The 17,785-nt window shown below is 40.4% G+C and overlaps 1 protein-coding gene across 3 annotated transcripts in view; it reads left to right on the forward strand.

The window, feature by feature from the left end:
• LOC117512002 (partitioning defective 3 homolog) overlaps window positions 1–17,785 on the forward strand; it is a 1,323,734-nt gene that overhangs the window by 637,325 nt on the left and 668,624 nt on the right. For all 3 annotated transcript variants that reach the window (XM_034171933.1, XM_034171942.1, XM_034171950.1), the window contains exon 10: window positions 9,617–9,804. In XM_034171933.1, coding sequence (XP_034027824.1) covers window positions 9,617–9,804 — 188 coding nt within the window. The remainder of the gene's footprint in view (window positions 1–9,616; window positions 9,805–17,785) is intronic.

Consider the following 17,785-nt stretch of genomic DNA (forward strand, 5'->3'; position numbering starts at 1 on the left):
TATATTTCTTATTGTTAAATGGGAAACAAGGTACCAGTAGATTCTGTAGATTCTCACAAATCCAACAAGACCAAGCATTCATGATATGCACACTCTTAAGGCTATGAAATTGGGCTATTAGTAAAAAAAAAAGTAGAAAAGGGGGTGTTCACAATAATAGTAGCATCTGCTGTTGACCCTACAAACTCAAAACTATTTTGTTCAAACGGCTCACTAAACTAGTATTTAGTTGTATAACCACATTTTTTCATGATTTCTTCACATCTGCAAGGCATTCATTTTGTTAGTTTGGAACCAAGGTTTTACTCGTTTACTAGTGTGCTTGGGGTCATTGTCTTGTTGAAACACCCATTTCAAGGGCATGTCCTCTTCAGCATAAGGCAACATGACCTCTTTAAGTATTTTGACATATCCAAACTGATCCATGATACCTGGTATGCGATATATAGGCCCAACACCATAGTAGGAGAAACATGCCCATATCATGATGCTTGCACCACCATGCTTCACTGTCTTCACTGTGAACCGTGGCTTGAATTCAGAGTTTGGGGGTTGTCTCACAAACTGTCTGCGGCCCTTGGACCCAAAAAGAACAATTTTACTCTCATCAGTCCACAAAATATTCCTCCATTTCGCTTTAGGCCAGTTGATGTGTTCTTTGGCAAATTTTAACATCTTCTGCACGTCTTTTATTTAATAGAGGGACTTTGCGGGGGATTCTTGCAAATAAATTAGCTTCACAGAGGCATCTTCTAACTGTCACAGCACTTACAGGTAACTCCAGAGTGTCTTTGATCATCCTGGAGCTGATCAGTGGGTGAGCCTTTGCCATTCTGGTTATTCTTCTATCCATTTTGATGGTTGTTTTCTGTCTTTCTTCCACGCGTCTCTGTTTTTTTTGGTCCATTTTAAAGCATTGGAGATCATTGTAGATGAACAGCCTATAAGTTTTTGCACCTGCGTATAGGTTTTCCTCTCTCCAATCAACTTTTTAATTAAACTGCACTGTTCTTCTGAACAATGTCTTGAACGTCCCATTTTCCTCAGGCTTTCAAAGAGAAAAGCATGTTCAACAGGTGCTGGCTTCATCCTTAAATAGGGAACACCTGATTCACACCTGTTTGTTCCACAAAATTGACAAACTCACTGACTGAATGCCACACTACTATTATTGTGAACACCCCCTTTTCTACTTTTTTTTTAACTAATAGCCCAATTTCATAGCCTTAAGAGTGTGCATGTCATGAATGCTTGATCTTGATGGATTTGTGAGAATCTACTGAATCTACTGGTACCTTGGTTCCCATGTAACAATAAGAAATATACTCAAAACCTGGATTAATCTTTTTAGTCACATAGCACTACTATTATTCTGAACACTACTGTATGAGTTCCAACATGGCAACGATCCAAAATACAAGGCCCTGTCGACCTGTCATTGACTACAGTAGAATAAAGGTTCTGGAGTGGCCTTCTCAGTCTCCTGACCTCAGTATCATTGAGCCACTCTGGGGAGATCTCAGATATGCAGTTCATGTAAGACAGCCCAGGAATTTACATGAAGTGGAGGATTTTTGCCAAGACGAATGGGCAGCTTTACCATCAGAGGAAATAAAGAGCCTCGCCCACAACAACCACAAAAGACTCCAAGCTGTTATTGATGTTAAAGGGGGAAATACACAGTCTTAAGAACTTGGGTATGTAAAGTTATGATCAGGGTCATTTGGGTAGTTTCTGTTGTCATTATGATTTAAAAGAGCAAACACAGTTGTTCAGTTGTTCACACAACCACTAACCATGAGTGGAAAAAAAAAGAAAAAAGTTTTTGTGTTATCATTCATATTTTCTGAAAATTGGCCAAAAAAAAAAATCTGCTAGGAAATGTAAACTTTTGAGCACAACTGTAAATAGCTGTAGTAATATGGCTTGTTGTGCAGTTATTTGTTCTAACGCATCATCTAAGAAGTCTGAGCTATAGTATTACTGCGGAGTGAAATTTTTGTTATTTAATTTATTATGTTAGCATCACTAGGCGAGACTCTTGATTTACCTGCTATCCTTACCTATGGTCATGAAGTTGTTGTAGTAACAACAACAACAACAAAACAAGGTTGCAGATGTAAGCAGCAACAAAGAGATGCCTCCATTGGGTGCCTGACCTTACAATCCAAGACAAAGTGAGAAACGTGAATGTCTGAGAAGGCCTCAGAGTAGAGTCGCTGCTTCTCTGCATCGAAAGGTGCCACTTGAGGTGGTTCAGGCATCTGTTGTAGATGACCCCTGGTTGTCTCCCTAGTGAAGTCTCCCAGGCACATCCAACTGGGAGGTAGGCCCCAGGGAAGACCCAGGACATGTTGGAGGTATTATACTTCTCAACTGGCTTGGGTAGTCCTCCCTGGGATCCCCAGGAAGTGTTAGAGGTCTTGGCCAATGATAGGGAAGTGTTCGATGTGCTGCTTGCTCGACTGCAACTGTAACATCTCTGTTTTATGTCAGACATGTTATCATAATCGTTAAGAGTCTGGTTCACGAGACTTCCGGTTGGACAGCGAGGGAATGGCAGCTTAAATCAGAGCTCTTGCCAGGAGAAGTAATTATACCCCATAAAACAACTAAGAAGCCTGAATACATACATCAAAGAGTGTGATGAGTGGGGGTGACAAACGTGAGAAGCGAAACACTCGAAACACCCGAAACAAAACTCAAGAAAACGCCGAAATGGAAGAAAATCCAATCACTTCCAAAGCTAGCATGCTAATGGCTAACACCTCGGAGCCACGAGAGGGGATACCTGGACTGACCATGCAAATTGTGGAACTACGAAAAGAAATAAAAGACGGATTTTTGACTCTCAAAGATGAAGTTAAGGCTGACTTCAAGAGGGAGTTTGCAACATTTAAGATGGACATAAACAAGAGAATTGACGACACTAATACAGAGCTGCAAGATCAACGGGATACATTAAACGAAGCACAAACGCGCATAAGTGAAGTGGAAGATTGGAACATGGAAGTGAAAGATGCTCTGCTTATGGTTCTTAAAGAGCAGAAAATATTGAAAGCTAAGCTGACAAATTTAGAAGGAAGGAGCCGCAGAAATAATGTGCGCATTTTCGGAGTTCCGGAACTTTCCGAAGGGGACTCGGTTATACGTTTCGTGGAGGACCTGTTGCAGAGAGAGCTGGATCTCCCCGCAGAGACAAGACTCATGATACAACGTGCGCACCGGACTGGGGCTGGGAGACCCGACCATGGAGCAGCGCCCAGGTCCATTATCGTAAACTTCCTTCAATTTGACACAAAAGAACTGGTCCTCAAGAAAGCTTGGCAGAAACGTGTTAAAATAAATGGAAAGCCAATATTTTTTGACCATGACTATGCCTACGATGTGGTGCAAAAGCGCAAAGCTTATGGAGGGATAAAGAAGGTACTAAAGGAAAATGGAGTTAAGTTCCAGACACCATTGACCAACATCAAAATCCACTGGCACGACGGTCCCAAGACATACGGCAGTCCGGGAGAGGCAGCGGGGGAGATGCGGAGAAGAGGGCTTGAGGTGACGACCAGAAGCGCGGACCAGAAGGAAGATGTGATGGAGAGACCCATTCAACAGGCTTTTTGCCGGACGCGCACCTCTACAGCGTCTGATACACCGAGCAGTGCGGGCCAAAGAGCGAGGGAGAGACTACAGGAGTTTCGGAAATAAGGCGGAAAAGTAATTAAAGGGAGGTAACTGATTATAAATAACATTATCTTTTTTTTTCCCTTATTCTTATTACTTTCTCACTGAGTGAGCAAAGGGGTGAAAAACAAAGTTGCATAGAGACATTTAGATAATATATATTGAAATTTGAATTATTTTACGTTTCTTCATATTAACACCTCTCTTATTTATTTAATTTATCGGAAAAAAGAAGCTAGTGAGTGAAAACCCGATAATCTGCCTCCCAGGGAGGGGAAAAAAAGGTGGGGGGGGAGATAAAGAACTGGCAAGAAGCAAAATACAAGTTATGTTGGACTTGGGTAGATTGGAAGGAGGACTCTTCGAGTCAACACCTACATCTACTGAGGGGCCCTTCTTTTTCAGGAGTCTTTACCCCTCTCCTACCAACGGGACTTTGGGACCAATTAGTAGTTCCACAGGATTTCGGATAGATCCTTTTCATTTTTTCATTAAGTGTTCTACAGTTCTAGAGTTCATTGTGTTGTTATGGTCAGACTGTCTTCAGAGTTATTATCTTAGTTATAATGCATCTTGATACTGTAAGGTTCATGTCACTAAATGTGAATGGTTTAAATAATCCAATAAAAAGGGGCAAGGTTCTTCCAAAGCTTAAAAAAGAAAAAGCTGAGATAATTTACTTACAGGAAACTCACTTGACAGACAAGGAGCACCAAAAATTACAAAATACAGGTTTTAAAAATACATTCTATAGTTCATTTAAAGGAGGAAGAAAAAGAGGGGTAGCGATCCTAATTTCTAATCATGTAAAATTTGATGATTTAAAGGAAATTAAAGATAAAGATGGAAGATACATTCTGATCAGGGGAAAATTGGAAGCTCAAATGGTCACATTATTAAATATTTATGCCCCACCAGAATCTGATAAATCTTTTTATAAATCTGTCTTTGATAATATTACACAAGAAACGGAAGGAATTCTAATCTGTGCAGGAGACTGGAACGTAGTCCTAAATCCTTTTCTCGATTCTAATAGTACTAAAAAGAAAATTAAAACACATTTGTCTAGATACATTAATGTAACATTAACTGAATTGGGAGTGATGGATGTTTGGAGAGAATGTCGCCCTTTAGAGAGGGATTATACATTTTATTCTGCTCCACACTCAGCTCACACAAGAATAGATTACTTTTTTTATGAACATAGAAGATCGGTTTCGGGTTGTAGAATGTCACATAGGGACAGCTGATCTATCAGATCACTGTCCCTTGAAATTAACACTGGATCTCAATAGGAAACCTAAGGTTACAAACTGGAGGTTAAATATTTGTTTGCTAAACAACCAGCAATTAGTGCAGGATATAAAAAATCAAATAAATGCCTATCAAAAAGAAAATGATAATGGAGAGACAGGTCCCACAATGGTGTGGGGTGCTATGAAGGCAGTAATAAGAGGCAAACTACACTCAACAAAAATATAAACGCAACACTTTTGGTTTTGCTCCCATTTTGTATGAGATGAACTCAAAGACCTAAAACTTTTTCCACATATACAATATCACCATTTCTCTCAAATATTGTTCACAAACCACTCTAAATCTGTGATAGTGAGCAATTCTCCTTTGTTGAGATAATCCATCCCACCTCACAGGTGTGCCATATCAAGATGCTGATTAGACACCATGATTAGTGCACAGGTGTGCCTTAGACTGCCCACAATAAAAGGCCACTCTGAAAGGTGCAGTTTTATCACACAGCACAATGCCACAGATGTTGCAAGCTTTGAAGGAGCGTGCAATTGGCATGCTGACAGCAGGAATGTCAACCAGAACTGTTGCTCGTGTATTGAATGTTCATTTCTCTACCATAAGCCGTCTCCAAAGGCGTTTCAGAGAATTTGGCAGTACATCCAACCAGCCTCACAACCGCAGACCACGTGTAACCACACCAGCCCAGGACCTCCACATCCAGCATGTTCACCTCCAAGATCGTCTGAGACCAGCCACTCGCACAGCTGCTGAAACAATCGGTTTGCATAACCAAAGAATTTCTGCACAAACTGTCAGAAACTGTCTCAGGGAAGCTCATCTGCATGCTCGTCGTCCTCATCGGGGTCTCGACCCGACTGCAGTTCGTCATCGTAACCGATTTGAGTGGGCAAATGCTCACATTTGCTGCCGTTTGGCACGTTGGAGAGGTGTTCTCTTCACGGATGATACGAAGGAGATGTGTTGCACTGCATGAGGCAAATGGTGGTCACACCAGATACTGACTGGTATCCCCCCCCCAATAAAACAAAACTGCACCTTTCAGAGTGGCCTTTTATTGTGGGCAGTCTAAGGCACACCTGTGCACTAATCATGGTGTCTAATCAGCATCTTGGTATGGCACACCTGTGAGGTGGGATGGATTATCTCAGCAAAGGAGAAGTGCTCACTATCACAGATTTAGACTGGTTTGTGCACAGTATTTGAGGGAAATGGTGATATTGTGTATGTGGAAAAAGTTTTAGATCGTTGAGTTAATCTCATACAAAATGGGAGCAAAACCAAAAGTGTTGCGTTTATATTTTTGTTGAGTATAATTTCTTACTCCTCATACAAAAAAAAAAAAGAATTCAGGAATTCCAGATGGTTACAGAAGAATTGGAAATATCAGAACAATTACATAAGAAAAACAAGGATCTGGAGTCCCTGAAAAAGGTTAAAGAAGCAAGGATGAAAATAGATAAAATATTATCAGAAGAAGAAAAGAAAATTAGATTTTTAAAGCAAACATACTATGAAGGAGGCCCTAAATTAACTAAATCTCTGGCGATTAAGAAACAAACAACTAAATACTATAAATAAAATCAGAGACCCTGTACACAAAACATTAATGTATAAACCAGAGGAAATTGAAAAGGCATTTGAAGACTATTATTCAAACCTGTACTCTCAACCTGAATCAGCAGAAGATGAAACAATTAAAACATTTTTAAATACATTAGACTCCCAAATATAGGAGAAGAACAAAACTCAATATTATGTGCACAGATTACAGAGAAAGAAGTAGAATATTCAATAAAAAGAATGAAGTCAAATAAAACTCCAGGAACAGATGGATATCCTATTGAATGGTATAGGATTTTTAAGAAAGAGCTATATCCAATGTTACTTGCATCCTTTAATCAAACTCTGAAGAATGGTACACTGCCACCATCATGGAGAGAGGCTGTAATTACTGTCATTCATAAGGAGGGTAAAGACAGGGAGCATTGCGAACGTTTTAAACCAATATCAATTTTGAACTGTGATTATAAGATATACACATCAATAATCTCAAATAGATTCCAATCATTCATTTCAGAAATTATAGATGAAGATCAATCAGGCTTCATTAGAGGGCGCCAAACTCAAGACAATGTCAGAAGGACACTACATATAATAGAAGAAATACAAAAAACAAACAAAAGTGCTGTCCTTTTAAGTTTGGATGCGGAAAAGGCCTTCGATTCTGTTAGTTGGCGATTCCTCTATCTCTGTTTAGAAAGGTTTGGGCTTAACTCACAAGCAATCAACTGTGTTAAAACATTTTATCAAAACCCAAAAGCAAGAATTAAGATAAATGGTAGCCTCACAAATTGGATTAGATTAGAAAAATCAGCGAGGCAGGGTTGCTGCCTGTCTCCAACCCTGTTTGCCATTTATATTGAGCCCTTGGCTCAGGCAATTAGACAAGAGCAAGAAATAGAAGAAATAAAAATTGGAGATATAGAAAACAAAATTGGATTGTTTGCAGATGATGTGTTAATATATTTAAAACAACCAGACAAATGTTTACCTAAGCTAATGGATTTATTAAGCTATTATGGTCACCTCTCAGGTTATAAGTTGAATATTGATAAAACTCAAGTGCTCCCCATTAATTATAGCCCCTCTCCATCTATGAAACAGCAATATAAATTCAAGTGGAATAAAAAGTCAATCAAATACTTGGTAATTCAAATCACCAACAACCTTACCAAGTTGTATGAAATTAACTATAGATCTTTAAATTACACAAATATACCAAGACATGGTGAGATGGAACATTCATTTGCTAGATTTACAATCTAGAATTGAAATGATCAAGATGAATGTGCTGCCTAGAATTTTATATTTATTTCAATCTCTGCCAGTGCCAATACCAAGCAATCAATTCGTAGAGTGGGACAGAAAAATCTCTAGATTCATTTGGAATGGGGCCAAACCTAGAATTAAATTCTCAACACTTCAAATTCCTAAAGATGAGGGTGGATTGGCACTGCCCAATTTAGAAGAATATTTCTATGCAGCACAGCTCAAACATATCATGGTCTGGTGTGATTCATGACTACATGACAAAGTGGAAACAAATAGAAATGGGCAGTGTAGACCATGTACAAGCTATGATAGTAAATAAGAAGATGTTTAAGGAAAGAGAAAATAAGTTGGACTCTATTACTAGATTCACCTTGTAGGTTTGGTTTAAATTAGTAAAGAGATGTAAAATAGAGGAAGAAATTAAAGTATTTAGCTGGATCGCTTTTGACTTAAACTTTAAACCAGGCAGTATGAATTCTAAATTCAAGGAATGGGCAATTAAAGGATTAAACATTCTAAATAAATTTCTTAAAAAAGGCCAAATTGAAAGGTTTCAAACACTACAGAAAGAATTTGATTTAGCATCTCGAGATTTCTATATGTACCTTCAGGTACGGGAGTATTATTTAAAAGAAGTAAAGCCAAACCTCCCATGTGAAATGAATGCAATTACACAAATATTAAATAATGCATATAAAAACAAAAGTAGTAAAGTCATATCAAAGTTGTATAAAGGATTGATAGTTAATAGGAGAACATCACCACTGTATATTGGAGATAAATGGGTAAAGGAGTTGCAGGAGGACATAAGTAATGACATGTGGTATAATATTTGCAAATCTCAAGTAACTACAACTAGCTCAAGAAATTGGAAAATTTACTGTTGGAAAAATTTAGTCAGATATTTTATTACACCAAAGATAAAAAAAAAAGGCATCAATATCCTTGCACCAACCCTGCTGGAGAAAGTGTGGAGAGCAGGATGTGGGACATGCACACATCTTCTGGCAGTGTCAAAACTTGTCCCAATTTTGGGAAGATGTTGGTAGTGAAACTGAAAGGTATTTGGGTACAGTATACCAAGAACAATACTGACATTATACTTTGGGTATGTAATGGGAGCAGGGATTCAGAAAAAAGATGTATACTTATTTAAAATTTTGTTGGCAGCAGCAAAAAAAGCCATCACACGCAAATGGTACAAACAAGAACCCCCCACAGTTAAAAACTGGATGGACATTGTTGAAGAAATTCACAGTATGGAAAGACTTACTTTTATTTTAAGGTTGCAAGAAGCTAAACACGAAGACTTTTGGGAAAATGGACAATGTATATTGATGACAACTGACCAATTGTTTTGTGTATTTTGTATTTTGTTATAATTTGTGAAAAACAATAAAAAACAAGTATTAAAAAAAGAGTCTGGTTCACAAAACTTTAACACTTCAGATGCATTTATATTGCAATTAAAAAAAAAAGAAAATATATAAAAATATATACAGCGATATATATGTTACCTTTCATCTGTCAGATTATACTGAGATATAAATTTCAGGCCATACTTCAGCCATATATTGAATCCATTTAAATTAACAGGAAGTTGTCATACAAGTTTAAAACAGGTCAGACAGTTGTATTCAAGTTTGAATATGAAAAAAAAAAGTCAGTGATGAAAGTGCATAATTTCCGGAAAGAAAAAAATATCATATGGTTTTATCTCATGTTTTATTTTGGATCATGTGGCATTTATTTACACCATGTTAGATTTCAGCTATGTCAGTTTCAATACGTATATTTAAAAAAAGTGAAAACTTGTCATGTTTTTCTACAGTCACCAGGGCCATCTGAGAGGAAGCACCTCAGATCCGAGCCGCCGCTACACGACATTACCCCACAACCTGGTCTCCAGGGCCTCGTCAGTCCCATCTCCTTCGCTTCAGCGCAGAATAAGCACACACCTGTCTACTGGGTCCTATCTAAAGAACAAAGGGCACAGACTGAACATCCACCTGAAGAAAGGTGAGGAGCAGTGAGGAGTGGGTTTAAAACTGAGGATATGTAGGATTTAGCCGTCTTGACAATGGACAGATTCCAGGCTGACTTCCATAGCGTTCCAGAATAGAAAGTAGATGCCAGCTGATGGTCTGACAGTGAATGTGCTTGTAAACATGGTGAAATACATATTTTGAAAAATGAAACCATTTGGATTTGACAATACTGAGCCAAACAGGCCCTGAGACAATGGCCTATCTGTTATCTATTTGCTATGTGGCTTTGTTAATTGATGTATTACACTCAACAAAAATATGAATGCAACACTTTTGGTTTTGCTCCCATTTTGTATGAGATGAACTCAAAGATCTAAAACTTTTTCCACATACACAATATCACCATTTCCCTCAAATATTGTTCATAAACCAGTCTAAATCTGTGATAGTGAGCACTTCTCCTTTGCTGAAATAATCCATCCCACCTCACAGTGTGCCATACCAAAATGCTGATTAGACACCATGATTAGTGCACAGGTGTGCCTTAGACTGCCCACAATAAAAGGCCACTCTGAAAGGTGCAGTTTTGTTTTATTGGGGGGGGATACCAGTCAGTATCTGGTGTGACCACCATTTGCCTCATGCAGTGCAACACATCTCCTTCGCATAGAGTTGATCAGGTTGTCAATTGTGGCCTGTGGAATGTTGGTCCACTCCTCTTCAATGGCTGTGCGAAGTTGCTGGATATTGGCAGGAACTGGTACATGCTGTCGTATACGCCGGCCCAGAGCATCCCAAACATGCTCAATGGGTGACATGTCCAGTGAGTATGCCGGCCATGCAAGAACTGGGACATTTTCAGCTTCCAAGAATTGTGTACAGATCCTTGCAACATGGGGCCGTGCATTATCCTGCTGCAACATGAGGTGATGTTCTTGGATGTATGGCACAACAATGGGCCTCAGGATCTCGTCACGGTATCTCTGTGCATTCAAAATGCCATCAATAAAATGCACCTGTGTTCTTCGTCCATAACAGACGCCTGCCCATACCATAACCCCACCACCACCATGGGCCACTCAATCCACAACATTGACATCAGAAAACCGCTCACCCACACGACACCACACACGCTGTCTGCCATCTGCCCTGAACAGTGTGAACCGGGATTCATCCGTGAAGAGAACACCTCTCCAATGTGCCACACGCCAGCGAATGTGAGCATTTGCCCACTCAAGTCGGTTACGACGACGAACTGGAGTCAGGTCGAGACCCCAATGAGGACGACGAGCATGCAGATGAGCTTCCCTGAGACGGTTTCTGACAGTTTGTGCAGAAATTCTTTGGTTATGCAAACCGATTGTTTCAGCAGCTGTCCGAGTGGCTGGTCTCAGACGATCTTGGAGGTGAACATGCTGGATGTGGAGGTCCTGGGCTGGTGTGGTTACACGTGGTCTGCGGTTGTGAGGCTGGTTGGATGTACTGCCAAATTCTCTGAAACGCCTTTGGAGACGGCTTACGGTAGAGAAATGAACATTCAATACACGAGCAACAGCTCTGGTTGACATTCCTGCTGTCAGCATGCCAGTTGCACGCTCCCTCAAATCTTGCGACATCTGTGTCATTGTGCTGTGTGATAAAACTGCACCTTTCAGAGTGGCCTTTTATTGTGGGCAGTCTAAGGCACACCTGTGCACTAATCATGGTGTCTAATCAGCATCTTGATATGGCACACCTGTGAGGTGGGATGGATTATCGCAGCAAAGGAGAAGTGCTCACTATCACAGATTTAGACTGGTTTGTGAACAATATTTGAGGGAAATGGTGATATTGTGTATGTGGAAAAAGTTTTAGATCTTTGAGTTCATCTCATACAAAATGGGAGCAAAACCAAAAGTGTTGCGTTTATATTTTTGTTGAGTGTATAAAGTTATTAAAGTTAGCAGCATAAAGAGGTGTAGGGGTGGAAAGTTAGCAGGGCTCAATAGTAAGGCTTGCCTGCTCAACACTGACAAGTGAATTGTGGTATTAGACTGGTGAACCTTGGCCTTAACTTGACTGATGTGGCAAGCAGAGCATGTGAGCAGAGCAATGAGAATTTCTGCTCATTGCTCACAGAGCAGTACTCTTCCCACTGCTCCGCTGCTCACAGCCACTGCAGACTGCTCCGCTTGTTCACTTTTCCCGCTTTGTTTAATTTTGCAGACCCAACAGAGAGTCATTGCTGCTGCTGATTCACTGCAGAGCCTCAAGAACCATGCTGCACATTTTATAATGCTTTTCTCCCTTTATATAGCACCCCTTAGGCACATATTGCCACGCTTTGAGATTACCTTTCATTGCGATGCTGATGATACTCAGTTATACATGCCGATACATGCCGACAGCAAGGCTCGACCTTACTTGTGTCAGGGATGAGAATTTTCCATGGCTCTACAGATTTCAGAGTTGTTCTGGGTTTCTGAGACATTTCTGAGATCAGTGTAATTCCGTTCCGCATCCTTATTGTTGCATTGCTGCCACGTGCTCCACCAGTCCGTTATAGCAGGCCTAAATCCTCTCAAGTCCAGTGTCCTTCAAGAAAAAAGCAAACACTTTCCCCTCTCGCTTGACCTTATACTTTCAGAGACTTCTTTCAGGCTTTACAATTGATTTCCTTCAGTTTTTGCTCTTTAGTAGATAAACCATTCAAAAATGACGATATAGTTTATAGTTTGCCTGCATGCTGAAATCATCCTGCATCAATTTTATTTTTTATTTTTGGGAAATTCATAGACTGCAGTACAGCTGGTACTCAGGATGTGTGCTTTTAATGATACTTTGCTGTAACTGCCTGTGGGGTTTTCCTGGTAACTGACATAAGTAGTTGAGGTGCAAACTCACATGGTGTGATTTTGGAATTTTTTTATGGGACAGCAATCATTTTTCTTGTCCTCATGTCGTCCCCCCCCCCCCCCCCCCCCCACACACACACACACACACACACACACTGAGTAAAGGTCAGCTTTTGAAGGTTGTATGCAAAGGTTTGGGCACTCCTGGTCATTTTCCTGATTTTCCTTTATAAATCACTGGTTGTCTGAATCAGAAATTTCAGTTAAATATATCATATTGCAGGTGAACACACTGATATTTGAGAAGTCAAATGACATTTCTAGTATTTACAGAACATGTGCAATAATTAAACAAAATTAGGCGGGTGCATAAATTTGAGCACCCTTGTTATTTTATTGATTTGAAGACATTTAGCACTAATTATTGGAACACAAAATTGGTTTGGTAAGCTCACTGACCCTTGACCTCCTTACACAGGCGAATCCAATCATGAGAAAGGGTATTTAGGGTCGTCATTTGCAAATGTTTCCCCTCTTTGCATCTATTCTAATGAGTGGCAACATGGGACCGTCTAAACAACTCTCAAATGACCTGAAAACAAAGATTGTTCAACATCATGGTTTAGGAGAAAGATACAAAAAGCTATCTCAGAGATTTCAGCTGTCAGTTTCCACTGTGAGAAACATAGTTAAGGCCTGAAGTGGCAGGCCAAGAAAAATCTCAGATAAGCTGAAGTGAAGAATGGTGAGAACAGTCATAGTCAACCCACAGACCTGCTCCAAAGACCTACAACATGAACTTGCTGCAGATATTGTCTCTGTGCATTGTTCAACTCCACAGCGCACTTTGCACAGAGATGCTGTATGATGCTGTAACGCAGAGGAAGCCTTTTCTGCGTACACGCCACAAACAGAATTGCTTGAGGTATGCTAAAGCACATTTGGTCAAGCCAGATTCATTTTGGAATAAGGTGCTGTGGAGTGATGAAACTAAAATTGAGTTATTTGGACATAACAAGGGGCGGTATACATGGCTGAAAAAAGAACACAGCATTCCAAGAAAAACACTTGCTACCTACAGTAAAATTTGGAGGTGGTTCCATCATGCTGTGGGGCTGTGTCGCCAGTGCAGGTATTCGGAATCTTGCTAAAGTTGAGGGTCACATGGATTCCAGTCAATATCAGTAGATTCTTGTGAACAATGTTCATGAATCAGTGACAAAGTTGAAGTTGTATCGGGGCTGGATCTTTCAACAAGACAACCACCCTAAACACTGCTCAAAATCTGCTAAGGCATTCTACACATACAAAGTTCTGGAATGGCCATCTCAGTCCACAGACCTGAATATTATTGAAAATATGTGGTTTGATTTTAAGCAGGCTGTCCATGCTCAGAAACCAACAAGCCTGAGATGTTTTGTAAAGAAGAATGGTCCAAAATACCTTCAACCAGAATCCAGACTCTCATTGGAAGCCATAGGAAGCATTTCGAAGCTGTTATTTCTGCAAGAGGAGGATCAACTAAATATTGATGTGCCCCAATTTATGCACCTGCCCAATTTTGTTTAAATAATTATTGCACACTTTCTGTAAACCCTGTAAACTTCATTTCACTTCTCAGATATCACTGTGTTTGTCTACTATATGATATATTTAACTGAAATTGCTGATCCAAACAATGAATGATTTGTAAAGTAAAATCATGAAAATTATCAGGGGTGCCCAAACTTTTACATACAACTGTATTTATTTTAGATGGGCCAAACTGCAGTCCAGTTGCTGGCAACAGCACACACGTGCGCACATGCGCTCCCCACACACACTTGCGCACACGTGCGCCATGCACGTGTCCATGTGCGCCACCCCATGCACATGCGCGCCCTGCGCTTGCATTGCTGCTTATCCAGCTGTTATGAACACACACACCCAGCGATCATGTCATCAGTCCAGCACCTATTCTTCGCACACACGCACATGAGTTCAGTCGCACTGGGAAGTGGAGGATGAGTGCAGATGTGATTGCATGACTGAGTGAGTGGCCGCGTCATGCTGGCTTTGACACATATGGTGTGAGTCCAATCCATATGTTGGTTGTACTCTGGTGTCCAGTACCAGCAGGGACTGTGCAAAGGGAGGAACACAGCACTCCCTCCCACTCCGGTCCGTGTTTGCTGTCCAGATGTTTCCACATCAGGCAGTCTTCAGCACCTTTTAGGGCCGTCTGACGGCACCCTGTGTCATCTACCTGTTGTCTACATGCGCTTTTGATGCAATCGTGCAGGTGTGGATGAGGTATTCTGGATGCGTTCTGACACTGCTGACCACGCCTCTTTCCCTCCCGACTGTGTCCGATTATGGTAATATTTGCCATGTCAGCCTAGTTCCTGCACATTCTTGCGATGTGTGACAGGGGCTTAATAAGCAACTTGAATTGAATATGCTTTTGTTTTGTTTTTCTTAATGCATGGCACAGCCGCTAAAATTACAAGCATACAGTATACACTGGATTGACGTTAATGTCCTTGCTTTCTGCTCCATGCAAGTGTCATATCAATGAAAATACAAGTATCAGATCAGGACTCTATATCTGCAGACACTCAATATTGCATGAGTTTGATTAAATTTAAGTTTAAGTCTATTTGTAAAATACATACAAATACATGCAAAGGCAGCACAAAGCAAGACAAAATGGTTAGAAATTAAAGGAAACAAGAGCGATCAGACATTTCTGACATCCACCAATCTGGATCCAAATCACCTCCAAAATTTAATGGAGTCTTCCATGCCCTAATGTCTATCTGTGGTGCAAATTTGGTGAGAATCTGTGAAGTAGTTTTGAAGAAATCCCTCAAAGCCTATATAAAGTGAAATCTTGAGCCAGAATCTTGATCTGGTTCCAGATCACCTCCAAAATTCAGCAGTTTTCCGTTCCCTAATATATATCTGTGCTGAAAATTTGTTGAGAATCCATGAAGTAGTTTTGACATAATCCTTCAAAGACTATATAAAGTTGAACTTGATCCAGAATCTGGATTCAGATCCAGATCACCTCCAGAATTTAATGGTGTCTTCCATGGCCTAATATGTGTCTGTGTTAAATAAAAAATTTTGTCAAAATCAGTGCAGTAGTTTTGATGTAATCCTGGTAACAGTAATCCTTCAAAGCCTGTATAAAGTGAAGTTTGATCCAAAAACTGGATTCCTGTCTGGATCAACTCAAAAATGTAATGGGTTCTTCCTTCACCTATTATCTATCTGTGGTGAAAAGTTTGTCAAAATTCGTGTGGTAGTTTTGAAGTAATCCTGCTAATAGTCAGACAGACAGACGTACAGACAGACAAATAAACACAGGCGATTTTATTACATCCTTGTTAGATGTAATAAATATAAATAACATACAACTATCAAAACACACTTTTTTTTTTGCATACGAGGTCTGTCCGTAAAGTATAGGTCCTTTTTATTTTTTTTCAAAAACTATATGGATTTCATTCATATGTTTTTACGTCAGACATGCTTGAACCCTCGTGCGCATGCGTGAGTTTTTCCACGCCTGTCAGTGACGTCATTCGCCTGTGAGCACTCCTTGTGGGAGGAGTCGTCTAGCCCCTCGTCGGAATTCCTTTGAGAAGTTGCTGAGAGACTGGCGCTTTGTTTGATCAAAATTTTTTCTAAACCTGTGAGACACATCGAAGTGGACATGGTTCGAAAAATTAAGCTGGTTTTCAGTGAAAATTTTAACAGCTGATGAGAGATTTTGAGGTGATTCTGTCGCTTTAAGGACTTCCCACGGTGCGAGACGTCGTGCAGCGCTCTCAGGCAGCGTCATCAGCCTGTTTCAAGCTTAAAACCTCCACATTTCAGGCTCTGTTGATCCAGGACGTCGTGAGAGAACAGAGAAGTTTCAGAAGAAGTCGGTTTCAGCATTTTATCCGGATATTCCACTGTTAAAGGAGATTTTTTTAATGAAAGACGTGCGGGCGGATTGCAGTGTCGGCTCGCAGCCGCCGCGACGCTCCGTCACAGGAAAAACACCTCTGCTGGAAGCCTTAAGGACAAGTTGGAACATCTCCAGCTGATAAACAATTTCTCATATACTCACTCCACTGAAAGCCATCAAAAGCCAACTGGATTTTAACAAATGGTTATCAACACGGAGGTGTTTTTCCTGTGCCGCCGCGTCGGCTGCGTCCCGACGCGCGGACCGGTCCGCACGTCTTTCATTAAAAAAGTCTCCTTTAACAGTGGAATATCTGGATAAAATGCTGAAACCGACTTCTTCTGAAACGTCTCTGTTCTCTCACGACGTCCTGGATCAATAGAGCCTGAAATGTGGAGGTTTTAAGCTTGAAACAGGCTGATGACGCTGCCTGAGAGCGCTGCGCGACGTCTCGCACCGTGTAAAGTCCTTAAAGCGACAGAATCACCTCAAAATCTCTCATCAGCTGTTAAAATTTTCACTGAAAACCAGCTTAATTTTTCGAACCATGTCCACTTCGATGTGTCTCACAGGTTTAGAAAAAATTTTGATCAAACAAAGCGCCAGTCTCTCAGCAACTTCTCAGACAAAGGAATTCCGACGAGGGGCTGGACGACTCCTCCCACAAGGACTGCTCACAGGCGAATGACGTCACCGACAGGCGTGGAAAAACTCACGCATGCGCACGAGGGTTCAAGCATGTCTGACGTAAAAACATATGAATGAAATCCATATAGTTTTTGAAAAAATAAAAAGGACCTATACTTTACGGACAGCCCTCGTATGTTCTCAGATCTGGTTAAATTAGTTTAATTGCCATATGCAAAGTGAATTTGACCTCCAGCTTGCCCAGCATGGCAAGAGACCTCTGTGGCTAATCATAGAGTCCTGCTTGGCCTCCATGTTGCAGAGCGATCACTCATTCTACGGGTTTATTGCGCCACAGAAAGTTAATATGGTAACAAGTTTACCTTTATTATTGTTGTGAGCCATCAATGTCATACAGACGCTTTATGTTTCGATACAAACACATTATTTCATGGTAAAATGCTTTGAAAGCATGAAAGCATTCTTCCATTGATAGCCAGAGAAGCCTGAATTTGTCCTTTTACAAGTTGACCCCTTATTTGCTGCAAATGCTTACAATGAAATTTTCAACCAGTGAACTAACACATAGTATTGGTACTTCGTTCTCATTC

The sequence above is a fragment of the Thalassophryne amazonica genome, chromosome 1, assembly GCF_902500255.1.
Source record: "Thalassophryne amazonica chromosome 1, fThaAma1.1, whole genome shotgun sequence".
Taxonomy (NCBI): Eukaryota; Metazoa; Chordata; class Actinopteri; order Batrachoidiformes; family Batrachoididae; genus Thalassophryne; species Thalassophryne amazonica.